The 22324-nt window shown below is 41.0% G+C and overlaps 1 protein-coding gene across 1 annotated transcript in view; it reads left to right on the top strand.

The window, feature by feature from the left end:
- The first annotated feature begins 5553 nt into the window (after window positions 1-5553).
- The window catches only part of stox2a (storkhead box 2a), a 38141-nt gene continuing 21370 nt past the window's right edge, over window positions 5554-22324 (top strand). The window contains exon 1 of the mRNA XM_017464066.3: window positions 5554-6700. Within this exon, the coding sequence (XP_017319555.2) occupies window positions 6562-6700 (139 nt within the window). The 5' untranslated portion in view covers window positions 5554-6561. The remainder of the gene's footprint in view (window positions 6701-22324) is intronic.

The following is a 22324-nucleotide window of genomic DNA, read 5'->3' as shown; positions in this document are numbered from 1 at the left end:
AGTCCCTCATGCCCACGGTTAAATATGGAGGAGGATCTTTAATGTTTTGGGGCTGTTCTTCTGCCAGAGGACCTGGACATTTTGTTAGGATACATGGCATCATGGACTCTCAAATATCAACAGATATTAAATGAACACCTGACTGCCTCTGCCAGAAAGATTCAAATGGGCCGTGGTTGGATCTTCCAGCAGGACAATGATCCAAAACATCATCAGAATCAACACAAACATGATTTACTGACCACAAAATCAAGGTCCTGCCCTGACCATCCCAGTCCCCTGACCCGAACCCCATAGAAACCCTGTAGGGTGAACTGAAGAGGACCTCGAAACCAGCGTGGACCTCGAAATGTGAAGGATCTGGAGAGGTTCTGTATGGAGGAACGCTCTCAGATCCCTCGCCATGTATTCTCCAACCTCATCAGGCGTTATAGGAGAAGCCTCAGAGCTGTTATCTTGGCAAAGGGAGCTAGCACAAAGCATTGACTAAAAGGGTGCCAATAATTGTTGCACACCTATATTTAACAAATATATATTTGTTAAACAAATATATATATATTTATAACACAAATAAACCTGTGTTGTGTTTGCAAATAAATAAATAGTAAATTATAAGTTATTATACAAATTATTATATTATAGTGTATCTTACAGCTGTATTATAAAAACAGTCTTATTACGGTGATTACTTAGAAATGAGATGAATGAAATACACAATTAAATAAATATAAATACCGTGAATAAATAGATTCTACGTAAATAAACAATAATAAATAATATAATATCAAAAGTTGTATTGTAAGGCTATACAGTATAAAAATAATATACACCAAATAAATAACAAAAATTTTATGTATTCAAGTAATATAAAATATAGCAGTTTATATAGAACACACACACACACACACACGCACACACACACACACACACACACACACACACACACTCCTGTTTCTGATTGGCCGTTACACACTGTGACAGATGTGTGTTTTTTGTGAAATGCACTGGGAGTGTTTAGTAAAGGGGGCGGGGTAACAGGGTCAGACACACTCAGTGTTAAGTCTGATGTGTGCTCGCAGTGCATTATGGGTGAAACGCACCCGAGTCTTGTTAGAATGGAATCTCTGAGTTTGGGATGTGACTGAAAGTAATCTCTAACGAGGCATGGAGACTGAGCTGTGAAGTTTAACATTAAGGCGTCTTTTTACTTTCACTTAAGTGTTTCTTTAGTAACAGTCATTTTATTTCTTATCAGCACTTTGGCTTTTAAACCTTCAGGGACCATCTTATAGAAATCCATGACATAAAACACTGGGAATAACTGACAGGATTAACCTGTCCGAATGTACGAGCTGATTTACAGACAGGTCTTATCTTTCACATGAGCAAAACGACACACCTCTTTTACACATCTATTTTACACACCTATTTTACACGTCTATTTTACACGTCTATTTTACACACCTCTTTTACACATCTATTTTACACATCTATTTTACACATCTATTTTACACACCTATTTTACACATCTATTTTACACACCTATTTTACACATCTATTTTACACGTCTATTTTACACGTCTATTTTACACACCTCTTTTACACATCTATTTTACACATCTATTTTACACATCTATTTTACACACCTCTTTTACACATCTATTTTACACATCTATTTTACACACCTATCTTACACACCTATCTTACACACCTATCTTACACACCTCTTTTACACACCTATCTTACACACCTATCTTACACACCTATTTTACACACCTATCTTACACACCTCTTTTACACATTTATTTTACACACCTATCTTACACACCTATTTTACACACCTATCTTACACACCTATCTTACACACCTATCTTACACACCTATTTTACACACCTATCTTACACACCTATCTTACACACCTATCTTACACACCTCTTTTACACACCTATTTTACACACGTATTTTACACACCTATTTTACACACCTATCTTACACACCTCTTTTACACATTTATTTTACACACCTATCTTACACACCTATTTTACACATTTATTTTACACACCTATCTTACACACCTATTTTACACACCTATCTTACACACCTATCTTACACACCTCTTTTACACACCTATCTTACACACCTATCTTACACACCTATCTTACACACCTCTTTTACACACCTATTTTACACACCTATCTTACACACCTATCTTACACACCTATCTTACACACCTATCTTACACACCTCTTTTACACATTTATTTTACACACCTATCTTACACACCTATCTTACACACCTATCTTACACACCTATCTTACACACCTCTTTTACACATCTATTTTACACACCTATCTTACACACCTATTTTACACACCTCTTTTACACATCTATTTTACACATCTATCTTACACACCTATTTTACACACCTCTTTTACACACCTATCTTACACACCTATCTTACACACCTCTTTTACACATCTATTTTACACACCTCTTTTACACACCTATTTTACACACCTGTTTTACACACCTATTTTACACATCTATCTTACACACCTATTTTACACACCTATTTTACACACCTATCTTACACACCTGTTTTACACACCTGTTTTACACACCTGTTTTACACACCTATCTTACACACCTATCTTACACATCTATTTTACACACCTATCTTACACACCTATCTTACACACCTATTTTACACACCTGTTTTACACACCTGTTTTACACACCTGTTTTACACATCTATTTTACACACCTATCTTACACACCTATTTTACACACCTGTTTTACACACCTGTTTTACACACCTGTTTTACACATCTGTTTTACACACCTATTTTACACACCTATTTTGCACACCTATTTTACACACCTATTTTACACACCTATTTTACACACCTATTTTACACCTATTTTACACATCTGTTTTACACACCTATTTTACACACCTATTTTACACCTATTTTACACATCTGTTTTACACACCTATTTTACACCTATTTTACACACCTATTTTACACATCTGTTTTACACACCTATTTTACACACCTATTTTGCACACCTATTTTACACACCTATCTTACACATCTATTTTACACACCTATTTTACACATCTGTTTTACACACCTGTTTTACACATCTGTTTTACACATTTATTTTACACACCTATTTTGGGGCGTAAAGTCTAAAAGTGTGGGCGGGGGTAATGCAAATTTGATTAATTTATCATCTTTATTTACATTTGCATTTACATTATTTACATTTGCATTCATTCATTTCACGGTCGCTTTTATCCAAATCGACTTACAAATGAGGAAATACAAGCAAAGCGATATATCCAGCGGAGAACAATACGAGTGGTGCTACCGTACAACATTTATGTGCGCAGAGTCGAGGTGTAAGAGCCAGAGTAATTATTATTATTATTATTTTTAATAATGTGGGGATGGAATGGTAGGGGTTAGTTAAGTGCTCATGGAAGAGGTGGGTCTGCAGCTGTTTTTTGAAAATGGCGGCAGGTTCTGCGGTCCGGATTGAGGTTGGACGTTCATTCCACCACTGAATTATAATTTATTAAACCTGAAAGTCAAATTTGGTCTTATTCGTCAACCTTGTAGTGAAGTTGCGTGTAAATATATGAGTAAAGTTGTGTAAACGCTGAATTTCTTCGTATTCACGTGCGGATGTCGATGAATGGCGATCACCCTTGTACGTTACCGGGTGTGTCCTTGTGCACGTGGATTGCATTTCAGCGTGGCGCGACTGAAACACAGTGATTCACATGAACACATTCACATGATTCTGACCAAAGGCAGCGTTTAATTCTTTAAAAAAAAGAGAAGAAGCTGTCATCAGATCACGCTCGTGTATTGTATTTCACGCTTTCTTCATAACTGAAAGCCCCGACTCCAGCTCCACGCTGATTCTTCCTAATATATAAACCTTGTGAGCTGTAGTTTCTTATAAACGCTAAATTCACTCTGGCTACAGTCCAAGAGATTCTTTTTTCTTTTTATCATTTTTCCTAATTTGATCTTGGCCAATTCCTACCTTTCGACCAGCTCATACGAGAGCGACCCCCGCTGCTCATGCTGCGCCACAGGGTGGCTTAACACAGTGGTTCTCAACCTTTCGTGAGCTCTAGCATGTTTCGGACAATCCACAAGGACCCCTTCACTCCACAGCAATTCTAGGCTATATATATTTAACAGTCATTTCTATATATGTTACTTTATTTTATTAATATTTTAATGTTAATAATATCAACATTGGACATTTAAAATGTAATCAAAATATTTCAAGTTTTTTTTTTTTTTTTTTTTTACATTTTATTGTTGGTGTGACATTTAATTCGACTCTCTGAATTATCTTCTGTTTACTTTATCCGTCAGTGCGACACTTGAACTTGTCTACTGCTCGTAGGTTTTTGCAAATGATCATTTCATTTGTAATAACCAAATTGGTTCATTTTAAAACATATCTTAAACTGTTCTCACATTTGATGGGCATGTGATATATTTGATTGAATATAATACGGACCACTAGGGGTCCCTGGTTGAGAAACACTGCTTTAACACACTTGGAGGAAAATGCTGTCTACCTTCTTCCACATACATGAGGGCACAGATGCTCGTGACTGGCTAGTGTCGCTGTGATTGACAGATTAGAGAGAGTACGCCCCTCCCACCCACGTTCGCTCCCTTGGCTCCCGGCCACGGACGGCTGTGGTATAGCCGGGATTTGAAAGGGCGAACGCTTTTCTGTTGGGGATCCTAACAAATCTAGCCTAGCAAATTTTTGTAAAAAAACAACAACAACAACAAAAAACCTTCTTGCTAACTTTGTGAATGATCTGTAACACACGCACTAAATTTACACATGAAATGTTGCATTTATTTAGCAGTTACATTTATTTACACATGAAACGTCTTGCTGTGACACTTAAATGGGGTGTTGCTGAAAACAAACAAACAAACAAACAAAAACATCTGCATTTTCACACATCTGCAGTGCTTTAGAAAATGTTTACCTTTTTTTTTTTTTATAGAGGAACGTTTCTGTTTCAGACTTAATTTTTTGGGTGGAGTCAGTTTGGGGGAGGTTGAAGGCTTGTCAGTGTTTTTTTTTTTTTAAGTGCAGTTGCAGTTCACTTCACAGACAGAAGAGGGCTCTGAACATTACATACTGCTGCTTTAATCAGGGTTCTAGCAGTTAGAGAACTGAGAGAGAGAGAGATGGCATGAGATCCCTAAAGACGTACAGAGAGAAAGAGAGAGAGACAAATGTGAGAGAGACAGACAGACAGAGAGAAACAGAGAGGGACAGAGAAAGACAGTGAGAGAGAGAGAGAGAGAGAGAGAGAGAGCGTATGGGGTTAGTAAAATCCCTCGTTCCGGATACCATCAGCAATTTTCTTTCAGTCGTTCCTGAATAAGTTGTTCTTGACTAGCGATATTTTCATATTTTTTCTCCTTTTAAATCTGTTATTATTTCTTTTTTCGTTCACCACACAAGCTGTCCATCCCTTCATCTCTCAATCTCCTCCTTCCTCTCTCTCCCTCTCTCCCTCTGTCAGACGTGTGCTCTCACACTCGATCGCTCAGTCTCCCGCTCTCCCCCTCCCTCGTTCCCCATCCTCACACACACTCTCTCTCTCTCTCTCTGTCACACACACACACACACACACATACACACACACCCTATCAGCGGAAGGTGCTGGCAGTAGCAGCAGAGGAAGAAGGGATGCAGGCGTGTGAATGAGTGAGCGTCCTCCTTCAGCGTGGATTTACTGAACAAAAGAGGAGCAGCGTCTCTCTTTTTATTTCTGCTTCCATCTTTTTTCCTCCTCCGTCTCTCATCCATCGGCTTGCTGGTGCTGGTGGTGCTGGTGGTCTTGTTGTTTTTCGAGGCTGGAGGAGGACGGAGGACGGAGGACGAGTGCCCCTGCCTTCTGTTTCCTGCTTCACATTCGCACTTGTTCAGTGTTTTTTGAGGTCGCCTCCTCCTCGAGGACTGCACTCGTTTTTTTCGTGTTCTCTCTTTCCCAGCGGAGGCCTTTTGTCTCGGTGCGGCGTTGAACGGAGCTATTGTTGGACACACAGGCCTCGCGCTGCTCTCTCTCTCTCTCTCTCTCTCTCTCTCCTTCTCTCTCTCCCTCCGCAGTATCCTTCCCTCCCTCCCTCCCTCCCTCCCTCCCTCTTACTCCATCCTCTCATTCCGAGGCACCTTGCTTAAATCCGGTATCCATCCTTCTGTCCATCATTCTTAATGTGTGTTCTGCGGAGTGTGTATCCCGATGTTTGGCTTCGGGTCATCCGGATTGGCTCAAGCCGAGCCTGTGTGTCGTTCCTAGTGTGTGTGTGCGTGTGTGTGTGTGCGGGTGTGTGTGAAGAAACCATGCATCTAGCCTGATGCCAGGACCGGGGTGCCCCATTCCAATGTGGGAGGACTAAAGCGTCACATTTGCACCCCCCCTTCCTCCCTACCCCTTTACCCCCTTGCTCCCTCACCCCCTTTTTGCCCCGTTCCCGTCCTGTCCCCTCCAACGCAACGATGAAGAAAACGCGCAACCTGCGGCGGGCATGGCCCGGTCCGGACGGACCCGATTTGGGCTCCGATCGCGACAAGGACTACCGGCTCCACAAGCACTTCCCCCCTTCTCTCCCCCCTCTTGCGCCCTACATCGCTCAAGGTGGGTGCAACTTATATTAGCCTAGTGTCCAAATTTTTTTTTTTTAAAGCCTATAGTGTAAATGCTCATCTAATATGTGTGTATATAAAAAATAGAAATACATAGTTCTGTTTTTTTTCTCTCTTACACACACACATTCCTAGCCTGCTAGCATCCTGGCTTCTAGCTCTAGTGTCTGGGCCTGGTTCTGTTTTTCTCTACTAGAGTGTGTTTGTTACAAAAAAAAGGGGTGTGTGTGTGTGTGTGTGTGTGCTGATGTTCGTGTCTTTCCTGAATGATATCAAGGTGTAGAGATAAGATAATGAGAGGGGGAAAAAAACAGGAAGCATACAAGCCCTCATCCACCATTTTGGTCCTTGGCTTGGGAATTACATCACCGAGGTTGTGGATAAAAATTCAAGCTGCCGGCCTCCGTGTTCTCGTCTCAGCTCCTTTTCATGACTAGGATGAAAACGAGAGCAGAGAGAATGAGAGAGAGAGAGAGAGAAAGATATTTCATGAGAGAGAGCGTGAGAGAGAGAGAAGGGGAAGAAAAATGGAGTGGAGAAGGACCTAGCGTCCGTTTTTTTCCCTCCATTTTGGTGATGGCTGCATCGTCCTGGTGTGTGTTAGCGCAGGACAGTTGGGGTGATTAGCATCGGCCATGGTGCGGTGACGAAACTCCGTGTCAAACGTCACTTCGGTCCGATAGTGAGAAGGAGGACTGACGAGAGAGACAGAGAGGAAGTGGAGAGTCTGCTCAATGTCTCTGTTTTCTCTGTGTCTCACTACACACTTGAAAACCAGTCTCCGTTTTTGTTAGCATAATGTGCGTGTGTGTGTTAGCATGTGACGGTGTGTAAGTGTAGTAGTGTGTGTGTGTATCCTCGTGTGCTGCCAGGAGAGAGGGTGGGTGGAGAGAGTTAGCCTAGCTGACGTCGTTAGCTTACAGGCTAACCCTCTGCGCACTTGCTGCTAGCATGCTAGACCCAAAGTCGCTGTCGTAGCACAGTGGAGTCTTAAGTATCATCGTTTCGTATTTTGTAATTTGTTTCTAATAATCGTATCGCTGAGATTAATTCGAACGAGAGGATTTTTGTAGAAGGCATACGCTCTGTGTTTAGCTTCGTGTATAAAATTCTAACATTGTAACAACATGTTTACACTGTCTTACTGATGAGTGTAATGTTTACTGAACTGGCAACCAAATAAAAAAAAATAATAAAAAAACAGGATCCATTTTTATTGTTTGGGCCTTTGCAGTGTTTCATTCGAAGCAGTGTGTTTTAGCGCTGATTATAAAAAAAAAATATTTTAAAGTATTGTGTTGAATAATTTGTCATTCGGTTTATCCTGAGGTAATATTTTCGTTGTTTTATGTTCTGTTTTTCGTGCCTGAAAATCTTCTGCGTCACGTTTCGTTTGTAGCACATTGGATCACTTATCATATTAGCACGATACCAGACTAACAAATAAAAGAACTGATGTTAGAAATAGATTTTTTTTTTGCACCCAATGTCAAATATTACCTCAGGAACTGCACAGTAACTAGGCTAATTGCAAAACTGTAAATAGGGTAAGCCATGAACCAGCATTAAGCAATGCTGCTTTGTGTGTAAACCATTCTGTACAATGCTAGTTTGTTTGTTACGCATTCTCTACAATGCTAGTTTGTCCATTTTACAGTAATGAAACTTCATGAGGTAATGTTTCTCTATGTAATATGTAGCTGTTCAGCATCACTTTGCTTTTGTAGCACATCAGGTCAACACGTTAGCATTATACGAAAACAACAAATAATATAAAACGGATATTAGACAGATGTTTTGACTCATTGTTCTACAGGAACTTTCAGTCACTAAACATTATACAATGTATAAAAAATATTACCTCATGACCATTGCAGTACCAGGCTAATTACAGACTAGCACTGCTGCAAACAGACGAACTAACAAATTAGCGTTATTTATATATAAGTTTAATTGCTAAATAATAGACCTGGGGTGTTGTTTAGCTGCTAAGACACAAAAACAAGCTATTTAAAAAAAATTAAACTAGCTTTAACTATAAAGCAATTTTGTGGTTAATCTTTTTACAGTGTGTATGTGTGCCATCAAAAAAAGTTTTGATCTAATTTTTTATCATTTTCTGTCAGAAAATATACAAAATACAAAAACAGCACCTCATGAAATGCCATTATAGTAAACAGGCAAACAAATGAACTAGCATTGTAGGAAGCACTTACACTCAATCCCTAATTTTGTAAGTCTTAGTCCTAATTTGCTGGCCTTGCATAACACTAATGTTTTGACACAGTGCGGAAAGTAATATGCAACATTTTGTGTCATAAAATATACGACATTAGAACATTACCTCATGACCTACCATTTAGTAAATAACTAAAATGAACTAGCATTGTAGAGAATAGCTAACACACAAACTTGTATTACTCCAACAAAAATAACGGATTAATTAGCTGGTTTGCCTTTAGCAAAATTAGCCTAAGATAAGCCTGGTGTCTTAGCCTGGCTACTTCAGTGCTAGTTCATAGCTTATCCTATTTATAACAATATCAATTTATAACAATGCTAATAAGTAGCTTTTGTTGTCCTGTGGTGCTAGTTCATTCGCCAGTTTATTGTCATGTTCATGCTGCACTGCAATTGTAAAATGGAAATTTTGTGACTGAAATGTTCTGTCCCGTTGCCTTTGTACTATTATGCTAGGTTAATGGTTAGCTTATTTACTGTAAAACTAGTTTGTTAGTTAGCCTAGCATAATATTATGCTAGTTGTAGGTTAGCCTAATTACTATAATGCTAGTTTGTGGGATAGTCTTTTTTTACCATAATGCTAGTTTGTGGTTTAGTCTTGTTACTGTACCACTCGTTAATATTTTAGGTGTTTAGTATGTTAGTTTATGGGTTACCCAGTTTATTATAATGCTACTTTGTTTACTTTAATGCTATCTGGCTTGTTATTATATAATGCTAATATCTCAATTAGCCTGTTTACAATAATTCTAGTTAATGGGTACCGTTAATTTTAATACTAGTTAAAATGGCTTATTGTTAATGTTAGTTTGTGGATTAGCGTATTTACTGTAATGCTGAATTTTCTGTTAGCCTGTTCACTGGAATGCTAGCTGGTGGTTAGACTGTTTGTTGCAGTAAATGTTTTTTTTTTGTTGTTGTTATTGTTGTTTTTAATTGTTAGTTCATGGATTAATCTGTTTATTAACATGGTGGTTGTTCCTATGGACGCTGTTTTTCAGGCTTTCCCTACATTCACACTAGCAAATGACTAGACTTTATTCTCCTAAAGTTAAGTATTATGCAGGAAAGCGAAACTGGCTCGTATGATTCCTCAGATATCTGCAGTTAGTTCCTATTTACTGTTTACACAAACATGGAAGAAAAATTCAAAAATCTTATCCTGTCATACACAACCTCTCATTAAAATGTGTATAGAGACAATGCGGCGAGAAATAAAGCTTGGAAGGGAGTAGCAGAGATCGTTGGTGCATCTGGTGAGTGTACGTACCTAGACCAGGTATCTTGCTAGGACGAAAATCAAAAACACCAAATCCAATTTTCACACTGATTCAATTTGTAACTAGTCAGCTTTAAAAGATCATAATAAAGATCATAATAAATATCATAATAAAGATCATTATAAAGATCATAATAGGATCATAATAAAGATCATAATAAGATCATAATAAGATCATAATTTTTCTAATCATAGCTTCTTTTTTGCTATTCTTGGCTTAGTAGCATGCTTAGATCAGCCTTTGTTGTGTGTATGCGTGTGCGTGTGTGTGTGTGTGTTTTCTGGGTCTCCTTTGTGTAACATGAATGCCAGCTGTGTGTACACACTCCTCACCTGTACAGCGGCCTTGTACCTCTCCTCACTCTCTTACCCTTCATCATGCCATTATTATTTATTTTTCCCATAAGCCTATTCCCACTGATCGCTGAGTCAGTTTGCCTTCTGATATTCAAAGAAACGTGTGTGTGTGTGCATGTGTGTGTGTGTGTATGTGTGTGTGTGTGTGTTTATACAGCAGACATTTAATGTAGGATCAAATCACTGGTATTGTGGACGCATTATTGTTCGACATCCTAATCAGTTAACGAGTGTGTGCTGAGAATCAGCTATACGATACTTTATGGTAAATTATATGATCTACGGGCTCAGTAGTATTATTATATTGTTATTGTTAGACTTTTTTTATTTAATTTATTTTTTTTTACTTTTTGTGAATCAAAAAATATCATGAGGTGTGACTATTTCATTGTGTGTGAAATTTCAGGCATAAATATAACCATAGGCTCTTGCTGTGTGTCCATCTAACACACACACACACACACACACACACACACACACACACACTGTCCCAGCTGCAGTAGAGCCTGTGATTTAGGCGTGGGAGAAAAAGGAGGCCACGGTGGTGCATTAATAGCCGAGCCTCTGTAGTAACACGCGTAAAAGAGCGAATGAGTGAGTGAGGGAGGGAAGGAGAGTACAAGGGATAGTGAGGAAGGAGGGAGGGATGGAGAGAGAGATGCCATGTGTGTAACTGCAATCTCCACCTCCAGTTAGCTACGGTTTAGCTGTCACATTTATGGTTTTTGACCTTTTGCAACAGCGGAGACGTCTAAAAACTACGCTTTTCTCTTTTTTCAGCTAAAACAGCAGTCAGATTAAAAACTAATCAAATTTACCCGACTGACTGAAGGGGAAAGGACGCGGGCTGTGAAATACAGGTACTTTCACGTCTCGTGTCCTGAACTTTTGTCTTACTGGTTTCTTACTATTGATTGGCTGAAGAAAATCGGTCTCATCCATTGTTCTGTGGTAAATGTACGTTGTTGTTTTTTGCTCAGAGCTTGCTGGGAGTTTCGTATGGAATACTATAGTGTATGTAACACTTAAGTTTACAGAATACTAAAATGTACAGAATACTGAAGTCTACAGTGTACTGTTGTTTACAGAGTACCGAAGTACGCAGAATACTGAAGTGCACTTCATATTGTAGTGTATGGAATACTGTAGTATACAGACAACTGAAGTGTTTGTAATACTGAAGCAGGTCTAATATTGTAGTGTATGGAATATGGAAGACTATGGAATACTGAAGCGGACATAATATCGTAGCAGATGGAATACGGAAGTGTATGGAACGATGTGGTGTAGCGAATACAGGCGTGAGCGGAAGTACTGACACGTATGGAATACTGAAGTGTACAGAATACTGGAAAGTGTAATGCTGTAGTGTAGATAATAAGGTAGGTTAGGGAGTACTGAAGTGTAAGGAATGATGACGTGTACACAATACTGAAGTGTAGGGAAGGACTGAAGTATGCGGAATACTGACGTGTACATAATAATGTAGTGCACAGAATGCTGAAGTCTAAGGAGTAATGAAGCATTGGGAATACTGAAGTGTCAGGAATACTGAAGTATACAGAATGCTAAAGTATATGGAACGATAAAGTATATGGAGCGATGAAGTGTAGGGAATACTGAAGTGTGCGGAATACTGAAGTGTAGGTAATACTATAGTGTATGGAATATTGAAGCGTATGGAATCCTGAAGTGTATGGAATACTGAAGCGTATGGAATCCTGAAGTGTATGGAATACTGAAGCGTATGGAATCCTGAAGCGTATGGAATACTGAAGTGTATGGAATATTGAAGCGTATGGAATACTGAAGTGTATGGAATCCTGAAGTGTATGGAATACTGAAGCGTATGGAATATTGAAGCGTATGGAATACTGAAGCGTATGGAATATTGAAGCGTATGGAATACTGAAGCGTATGGAATATTGAAGCGTATGGAATACTGAAGCATATGGAATACTGAATTGTATGGAATAATGAGGTGTACAGAATACTGAACTGTACACAGTAGTGAAGTGTGTGGAATGATGAAGTCTATGGAATACTATAGTCTATGGAATACCAAATACAATTTTTTCTAGAGACTTTTGTAATACTTTAATGTAGGTAATACTGTAGTGTAGGGAATACTGATGTGTACAGAATACTATAGTGTAGGGAATTCTATGTCTGAAATACTGAAGTGTACAAAATACTGTAGTGTATGGAATACTGGAGTGTGTGTAATGGTGAAGTGTACGGAATACTGGAGTGTGTGTAATGGTGAAGTGTAGGGAATAATATAGTGTATGGAATACTGAAGTGTATGGAATACTGGAGTGTGTGTAATGGTGAAGTGTAGGGAATACTGGAGTGTGTGTAATAGTGAAGTGTACAGAATACTGGAGTGTGTGTAATGGTGAAGTGTACGGAATACTGGAGTGTGTGTAATGGTGAAGTGTAGGGAATACTGGAGTGTGTGTAATGGTGAAGTGTAGGGAATACTGGAGTGTGTGTAATGGTGAAGTGTAGGGAATACTATAGTGTATGGAATACTGGAGTGTGTGTAATGGTGAAGTGTAGGGAATACTGGAGTGTGTGTAATGGTGCAGTGTAGGGAATACTGGAGTGTGTGTAATGGTGCAGTGTAGGGAATACTGGAGTGTGTGTAATGGTGAAGTGTAGGGAATACTGGAGTGTGTGTAATGGTGAAGTGTACGGAATACTGGAGTGTGTGTAATGGTGAAGTGTACGGAATACTGGAGTGTGTGTAATGGTGAAGTGTAGGGAATACTGGAGTGTGTGTAATGGTGAAGTGTAGGGAATACTATAGTTTATGGAATACTGAAGTGTACGGAATACCGGAGTGTTCCGTACTGTACTGGAGTGAAGCTATACTGGCTTAGAATGTTCTAATGACTAGCGTTAGCTTAATTTACTGTGGTGCAGTCATTTGTTAAGGCTAACATTAGCTCATTTTAATAAATCACTTCCATTTTGAATAACGCACTCTCATGGAAAAGAACTGGAAGCTAAGTCAGATTTGCATATGCTCTCAGCCATAATTGTTTTTCTTTTGCCTCCGATTTGCTTGACTGAGACCCTATATGTGAATTTCTGCCCTCTTCAGATTGAGTTATTAAACTGACTCTCCATTTGACATCACTTTGAAAATGTTCCAGAAAAATACTGACAGAAATACCAATCGCCTTTATTTTTGTCTACGTTATCAGTAATGTCATAATTATTTCAACGGTACTTATGTGATAATCTTACAGTCCTCAATAGACCTTGAGCTTTAAAAAGGCTAAAACAGACCAAATTTCTTCTACTCATCGTTTACTCTTGTATAACGCTTTAGTTTTCATGTTTGTTAAATGTATAAAGAAAGAGTTTCTGAGGTGCAGTCAGTCTGTCACTAAAGCTTAGCTGGAGTCAGACTGCTAATATGCTAGCCTTCACATATAGCAAACCCATCTGTAGCATTCAGCACTTAGCTTTGCTCCAGATCGCCTCGTTATTTTTACATTTACATTTACAGCATTTGGCAGACGCCCTTATCCAGTGCGACTTACAATTATCAAACAATTATTTTTTATACAACTGAGCAATTGAGGGTTAAGGGCCTTGCTCAAGGGCGCACTCGTGGAAGCTCGACGGTGCTGGTATTTGAATTCTCGACCTTCCGATCAGAAGTCCAGAGTCCTAACCACCGAGCTACCACTTCCTGTTTAGTGATTATCAAATTAATTTTCAAATCTCAACACTTCTGTCACTTTAACTCAAATGACAGGAGAGCACTGTTGCTAGGCAACTGGAAACAAGGACACAGAGCTAAGCTAGCTAATGGCTGAGCCTCAGGATTTAGCTACCTAGCATAGAGCCAAAAGGTCTTTGATACAGGCAAAGTAAAGGTATAGTGAGAGTTTAAATGACACAGAACTATAAAGAATAACAACTTTTACCTCAGATCTGCTATTACATTATTTAGAAAAGGCTCCCAAGAGCTATAATTACACTGAAAATACACTTAGCATCAACCGCTAACAGAATTTCCATGGATTCTGCCATATTGAGAAACGTCACTGTGGGCCATTTATGTGTAATTTTCTCATAAACACAGTGAATGCAGGATAAATCTGATTTTTTTTTTTTTGTTGTTTTATTTTGTTATTAACAACAGATTTGTTTTTAGAGCATTTCCATCTTTCCCTAAGTAAAGACCACCTGTAAGATTTGATATCTCCTTCTATTTTTATTTTTTCTTTAGATGTACGCTGTGTTTGTTTTCTTTAATTATTCGTTGTTGAAGTAAATAGTCTAAAATACCACATATGAAGCTGTTCGTGCATCTTCATGTGTGTATATGTGTAACATGCGTTGTATGTGGGTGTGTGTAGCGAGGCCCGAGTGTGTGTTCAGGCTCCAGAGGCTGTCCGGTACCACACTCTTGCTAAATATGGAACACACTGCTACTGCATCTGCCTGGCAGGGACACAACTGAGAATAGCAGCATCTCGGGCTTTCTCTTCCGTTTGTACCTTTCAGTTTTGCCTCTGTGTGTGTGTGTGTGTGTGTGTGTGCGTGCGTGCGTGTCAGGGTGGCGTGTCTTTCTGCTGCAGGAGGTTTTTTTTTTTACCAAAACATCTTCAAAACCAGTGACTGTGCGGCAGATATGTTTTATTAATTGCACTATCTGGAGGCACTCTGTCCTCATTACTGTGTGTGTGTGTGTGTGTGTGTGTGTGTGTGTGATGCCCAATTATGACAGAAATATATGTAAATGTTGTTAATGCAGTGATTTGAAATAAAAAAGCAAGTTTTAACACTTCACTGGTGTAATAACGCAAACGGCTGGAGACTGGTATCGGTTGCAGAACTCAGCAAGTGATTGGTCAGTAATTGGTTGTGATGTAGACAGACAGACAGACAGACTGTCAGACAGACAGCGAATGCTGATTGGCTGATGGTGGCCATGTTTTACGAGTTATTGTTAGAAATCCACTTAGAGATTTAAGATGCAGAAATGCAGTATAGACGCTTCCAGCCGGTGGTGCGATGAAGCGGAGTTACTGTTATCACCCTGAAGTTAATTCTTTTCCTGTAACGTCACGTAGGGAAGTGTTTTATTCCCTCTTAAATTTGCTGGTGGTTACAAACCGCAAAAAGTAAACTCTTCTGTCCTGAAGGTGTCAGAAAACACTGACACTGGAGACGTTTCTTTACATCAACCTTCACCATACCGACGATTCCACGTGTTTTTTAGTCCGCTTATTATCAGTGGAGCGTCCGCTGTTCACGTCCCAGTTAATGAGCTGTTGCTATAGAAACGATAACGTACTGTATTAATACAGACCTGTGATTGGCAGCTGAGCGATCAGAATCCAGACTTCAACACCGCTGCGGTGTAATAATCTTTTGATAATAATAATAATAATTCTTTTTTGCAGTCTTTTTTTTGTCACTCAGGGTTTGAATGAAGGGGTTTTCTCTCTTTGATGCAGACATTAATAACAGTGTGGGTGATTCAGACAGGATTCAGCAGTCAATAATCAAATACACCATTGATTTCAGCTCGTGCTGACCTCGGCAGAATTAAAAAAAAAAGCTTCCAGCTGCCCCAACTTGGTCTTGTGTAGACATGAAGTGGAATAAAATGTCACTTTTAATAACGCACGTGCTGGCTTTCTAATATACACCAGTCTTCTTTACTGTAGAAACAGAACTACCGTACGTAGAGTTCCCCAAATGTTGTAAATGTTTGCCGTATTAAGTTTGTTTCTTTGGGTAAAGCGGCTTTACGCTTTACACGAAGTTCTGTCAGTGAGAGAAATTTGGGTAGCTCGTATTTACGAGTTGGGAAGTCGTAATTACGACGTCAGGTGCGTTCAGGTCACTCTGTCGGCGCAAGACGGCGGTGTACCTTCGCTTGATTAATTACAAAATAAAAATACAGCAAGTTGTTTAACTCTACTTCGAGAAAATGATGAACAAAGAATGTGCATCAGAATGCGTGTGATTAAAATGTTTTTAAGCAATTTATGAAGCCAGTGTAAACTTTATCGTGACATATTATATCGTAATTGTACAACGCTATCGTGTTTTGCGCAGGAATTTAGCTTGTTTTGACTGTAAATGATGTTAAGCAGTTTGTTTGTATTTGAATAACTTGCTGCATTTACCAAACATTTAATAACTGAAATCAGCTTCTGAGGCGAGTAAACATTCGATTCAGTTCAGTTTGATTCGTGGAGCGCTTTTAACAGCGGACATTGTCTCAGAGCAGCTTTACAGAAACATATAAACACAGGATGGAGATTTTAAGCGTGTGAGTTTATCCGTATTGAGGGAGCCGGTGGTGACGGTGGTGAGGAAAAACTCCCTGAGATGATACGAGGAAGAAACCTTGAGAGGAACCCGACTCAGAAGGGAACCCGTCCTCATCTGGGGAACACCGGATAGTGTGAGAGTAAAAGAAAGTTCATTATGGTGTTTATATGAAGTCTGTTTGTTGAACTAGTCCACCATTCACTAAGGGAGTGTAAAACTGTATGTGGTAATCGCAGTCCCAAGGACATCGCAGCAACCGTCGTCCCAGCAAGTACAGCGAGAACGTCCATGTGGAATTGACGTCCAAAACCATTTCCATGGTACTTCAAGCAGCACCGTCCTCAGCGATCTCCAGGTTGCACTGCTTGGGGTTGTTCTCAGTGGCAGAACGTAGCCTCCAGTTGATGAGTGCTCCATCCAGAGGTAGGGCATCCGGATGGATCAGGCAGGTCTGGAGAGCAGAAAGGGTCAGGATCACTGGCATCTCCATAAAATCATGTGTAGCTCGACGGATAAGACTGAAACATCAACATATTGACCGTGAACTACAGACGGTATGTTTTCTTACTGACACACGCCCCAACACGAGTTTCCCCACTCGTAATCACGACTTTGTGGTGGCGTTCATGTGCGCACAACGCACTCGAACGCGCCGTTAGTTCTGCTACAGGATGACGCTAAACCCAAAAACGCGAAATGAAATGTTTATGTTTGAGCAACTGATCATTTAATATACCGACTCGCTCACGTTAATTAAAGAAGGAACGTTAAAAAGCTACAGAACGTTCCTGACTCCTTGTACAGCGAGCTGCAACGCTACCACGCGTGCTAATGGACAGGTTTGTTAGCAGACCTGTTGAGCGAAGTGTTTAAAACAGCCCGTACATGTAGGTTCCTGCAGTGGAAGGCTGAAGGCTGTCGTAATAAATGTGTGTGACGGCCTTCCTGCAGAGGAAGTGATGTATGAAATCTGAACGCAAGTGGCCACTGGAGATGCGTGTTCATAATGCCAGGTGTAAACAGCTACGCGTCGCAGCCGTCCAGGTACGATCGGAGCACCCGATCACAACATTTATCTTTTTCAAATACGAAACACGACTCATGACGACGGCCTTTGTTAAACGCGCCGAATAAAGACAATCGAATAGAATGGAATGAAACTGAATATTAATACCCGGTGTGAACACGGCCTGTTGGGTATAAACGTGACTCCCGTGTGACTTGTTTGTTAAGTCATTTTCAGGTAAAGTTTCTTACATGTACATTGGACTGCCATTTGACTCATACTGTATGTTAATGTGTGTGGTGCACGGTGGCTTAGTGATTAGCACCTCCGGGGTTACAGGGTTCGAATGCCCTGTGTGTGCGGAGTTTGCATGTTCTCCCTGTGCTTTGGGGGTTTCCTCCGGGTACTCCGGTTTCCTCCCCCAGTCCAAAGACATGCACTGTAGTCTGATCGGCATTTCCAAATTTTCCTTAGCGTGTGTGATTGTGCCCTGCGATGGATTGGATTCGTGTCCCTCACGTCGTGCCCCGATTCCCTGGGGACAGGCTCCAGGTTCCCCGTGATCCTGTGTAGGATAAGTGGTACACAAAATGGATGGATGTTAAGTTGTGTATCACTTGTGTATTTGGAGTCTTCCATGTGACGGAGTATCTGATCTGATCTGTATTTTAAGGACCGGGTGTGTAAATGTGACTTCTGTATGACCCGTGCGTCAAGTCTCTCATGTGCAAATTTGACTTGAGTTTGACTCCATCAGGCTGGATGTAAGTAGGACAGCGCGAGGAGGTTTAAACACCCGTCACACACTCGGCTCTGTGTGAGCAGCTTCGCCGACGCCGTGAACCAGAGATGAACTCGAGCTGCAGTAGGTCTGATGAAAGACTGAGAGAGAACCAGACAGATGGAGAAAGAAAAAAGGGAATTTTTTTTTTTTACGGAACGGAATAGCTCAGGAATATGTGTTTGTTCGATCCGTCGAAGTTGTCGAGTGTGTGTCGGCCCGGTCCTCTGATCATTTCGGTATACTCGTGCCCTACTTCTGGAGTTCTCGTCGCCGCGGATGCCGAGGATGACCCCATATGGACCGCCTAGGGACACGCGGAAGCCGTGGAGATGGCACTGGACTGCAACTGATGCGGGCAGTTTTGGTGATGCAAGTTGGAACTGTAAAGTAGTTAATAAAAGTTTACGAAACTATCCCTTTCACAGCGGGAGTGATGATATTCGGAGTATTTTGAGTGTATTTATCCACTGTATATGAGTGCTGTTTATCAGCACGTTTCTCCTTTCTACATGACACATTACAGTGTTTGCTATATAAACCGTGTAGCATTTAGCATCGTTGCTAACGTTGCTATCTTAACCGGTTAATTCAGAAGCCTGCTTATTGTCTTCCTGCATGTCTCTGTCTATCCCTTGCTCCTTCTCTGATTCGCTCCTTTGCTCCTGAGATGATGTCATCTCAAACGCGTGAGCAGCGTTAGCCGCTAACCGAGGCGTAATATACGAACATGAACTGAATTATGGCTTTCCGAAGAGACTCCTTCAATAAATGGTAGATTTATATGATCTATTATTATTTCCAAATATGCTGTTCACACACCGGTTTACGTTTTATTTAAAAAGAGCCAAAGTGATGATTCATTCACACGTCACATTCACGCTGTGAGGATAGCCTGGCTAGCTGAGTTAGCTTTATTTGCTAACATCGGCTTTTTCTAACACGTTCTCGTTCGGATAGTAACAGCGCGCTCACCTGTTAAAAACGTACGTAATCGCTGAAATGGTAACGTTTTTGTAAGTTTACGGAAGGAGTCTCCAGTGTCAGAGCTCTGTAACAGTCAGAGGTAAAGCTGTAACTTTAAGTTTTTCCACATCGTCAGGACGGAGGAGTTTACGCTTCTTTGGGGTTTCTATGGTAACATGCGTAACAAGCTGTGTTTTTGTGGGGGTTTTTTTTTTTTGCCTGATTAACTAAAAGAGAGCGAGAATAGTGAGAGGCTTGTGACGGCTTTATAGATGCTATGACGTAAGCGAGACCAGGAACTGACTTGTTTCACAGACGTTAAACGTGAAGAATACACAGAAACGGTATGACATGTTCTATAACTGTTCTACTACCGTAATCTTTGGTGAATTGCTTCGGTATAAAGGGAATAAACACGCGTGGTCATGCTGTTATAGGGAAATAATCAACTTAAAGCTGGTAACAGTGGGATTTCCACCAGCGCCAATACTTTTGTGAGCAGATGCCTCGTTAATTCTTGGTCTTTCTGTAGACTTGATCAGCTTTACGTCTCGAACTGTTACTTCAGCGACCTTTCAAAATGATTGTACGAGACCCCAGCGTTCTGAGCTGCACTGAACAGACTGTATGATGGTGTGTGTGTGTGTGTGTGTGTGTGTGTGTGTGTGTGTGTGTCCATATCAGTTCGATGAAGATCCTCTAACGACAGACCTGCGGTCAGTCAGCGTGATTCGTAATCCAGATTGCGTAAACACTAAGTCAGCTTGCCGTGAAGAGATTAGCTTCAGTCCGTGAGTACGGTTCTGCATCGCCGCTATCGTACGTGTAGCTGTGCAGCGAGCCGAGCAGCGCCGTCCACCGATTGGTGGATTTTAGACGAGCCTGATCGTCACGCTCTGACGTTTTAATGGCAAATTTCTGACGCGGCTTCTTCCCCGGCTGTTTTTCGCTCGTCACTAATTCAGGGCAGTATGAGTCGTAATGCCGCCTGCCGCAGCTCACAGCCGCACAAGGCGCTCACGATGACGTGGCAGCGTAAACGCGGCTTTACTTGAATTCTGCGCAGGAGAATGAGAGGAAGACACTGAGACAGCCGGTGATGAGCACAAAGAGTTCATAATGACGACTTTGCAGGTGAGAAACCTGAGGCACGTGAAGCAGCGTTGATATTATGAGAGCGTGAAGATTTTTCTGTAGGAAGCACTGCAGAGGTGTGTGTGTGTGTGTGTGTGTGTGTGTGTGTGTGTGTGTGTGTGTGTGTGTGTGAAAGAGAGAGATTTTCAGCTTGCAGCCATCGCACTGTCTGCTAATGCTTGTTGAGAAATGGGTGTGTGTGTGTGAGTGTGTGTGAATTAGGGAAATTGAGATGTGTGTGTGTGTGTGTGTGTGTGTGTGTGTAGTAGCACGCTGCCGAGGAACAAGAGGGAGCAACTGGGATGCGTTGCCATGACTACCAATTCAGCAGGCCGCCCACTAGCTCGTGAGATTGAGAGGAGGGGATAAAGATTGTGTGTGTGTGTGTGTGTGTGTGTGTGTGTGTGTGTGTGTAGTTGCACTGAAGGACAGTGTTAAAAAAAAAAGGCTGCACTGTGAGCTCAGCTCTGATTGGTCACACCCCTCCTGTCTTTGCGTGAGGTGGAGCATTCTGGGTAATTCACTTCAGTCAAAGGGGAGGGGCTTCTCTCTCTCTCTCCCTCTCCTTCTCTCTCTCTTCTCTCTCTCTCTTTATCTCCTCTCTCCTTTTCTCTCTCTTTATCTCCTCTCTCCTTCTCTCTCTCTCCTTCTCTCTCTCCTCTCTCTCTCCCTCTCCTTCTCTCTCTCTTCTCTCTCTCCTCTCTCTCTCTTTATCTCCTCTCTCCTTCTCTCTCTCTTTATCTCCTCTCTCCTTCTCTCTCTCTCCTTCTCTCTCTCCTCTCTCTCTCTTTCTCCTCTCTCCTCTCTCTCTCTTTCTCCTCTCTCCTTCTCTCTCTCTCCTTCTCTCTCTCCTCTCTCTCTCTTTCTCCTCTCTCCTTCTCTCTCTCTCCTTCTCTCTCTCTCTTCTCTCTCTTCTCTCTCTTTATCTCCTCTCTCCTTCTCTCTCTCTCTTTATCTCCTCTCTCTTCTCTCTCTCTCTTCTCTCTCTCCTCTCTCTTTATCTCCTCTCTCTTCTCTCTCTCCTTCTCTCTCTCTCCTTCTCTCTCTCTCTATCTCTCTCTCTCTCTCTCTTCATCTGTATCACTGTCTCTCTCTTTCTCTCTCTCTGTCTGTCTCTCTATATCTGTCTGTCTCTCTCTGTCTCTTTCTATCTGTCTCTCGCTGCCCCTTTCTCTACCTCTCTCCCTTTCTCTCGCTCTCTTTTCAGCTATCATTGGGCCTTTTTTTTCTTTCTATTTCGGTTTCTTTTTATCTTTCTATTCTTCATTCTCTCTCTCTCTCTACTATTCCTCTCACATCCCTTTCTCCCTCCTTATCGCTCTTTTTATGTCTCTATTTATCTTCTCTCTCTCTCATGTCAAACGTCTCTCCCCTCCTTTCTCTCTCTCTCTTGCTTTCTCGCTCTCTGTCCTTCTCTCCCTCTCTCCCTCCGTCATTCAGCCTTCTCTCTCCATCCTTCTTTCTTTCTCTCTCACCCCAAGTCTCTCTCTCGCTCTCCCCCGCCTTCGTACTAAAGTAAAAGCAATAAAACCAATGCGGCT

This window comes from Ictalurus punctatus, chromosome 3, assembly GCF_001660625.3.
Source record: "Ictalurus punctatus breed USDA103 chromosome 3, Coco_2.0, whole genome shotgun sequence".
Lineage (NCBI taxonomy): Eukaryota > Metazoa > Chordata > Actinopteri > Siluriformes > Ictaluridae > Ictalurus > Ictalurus punctatus.
The sequence above is the reverse complement of the archived record's forward strand: the minus strand, read 5'-3'. Positions and strand labels throughout refer to the sequence as shown.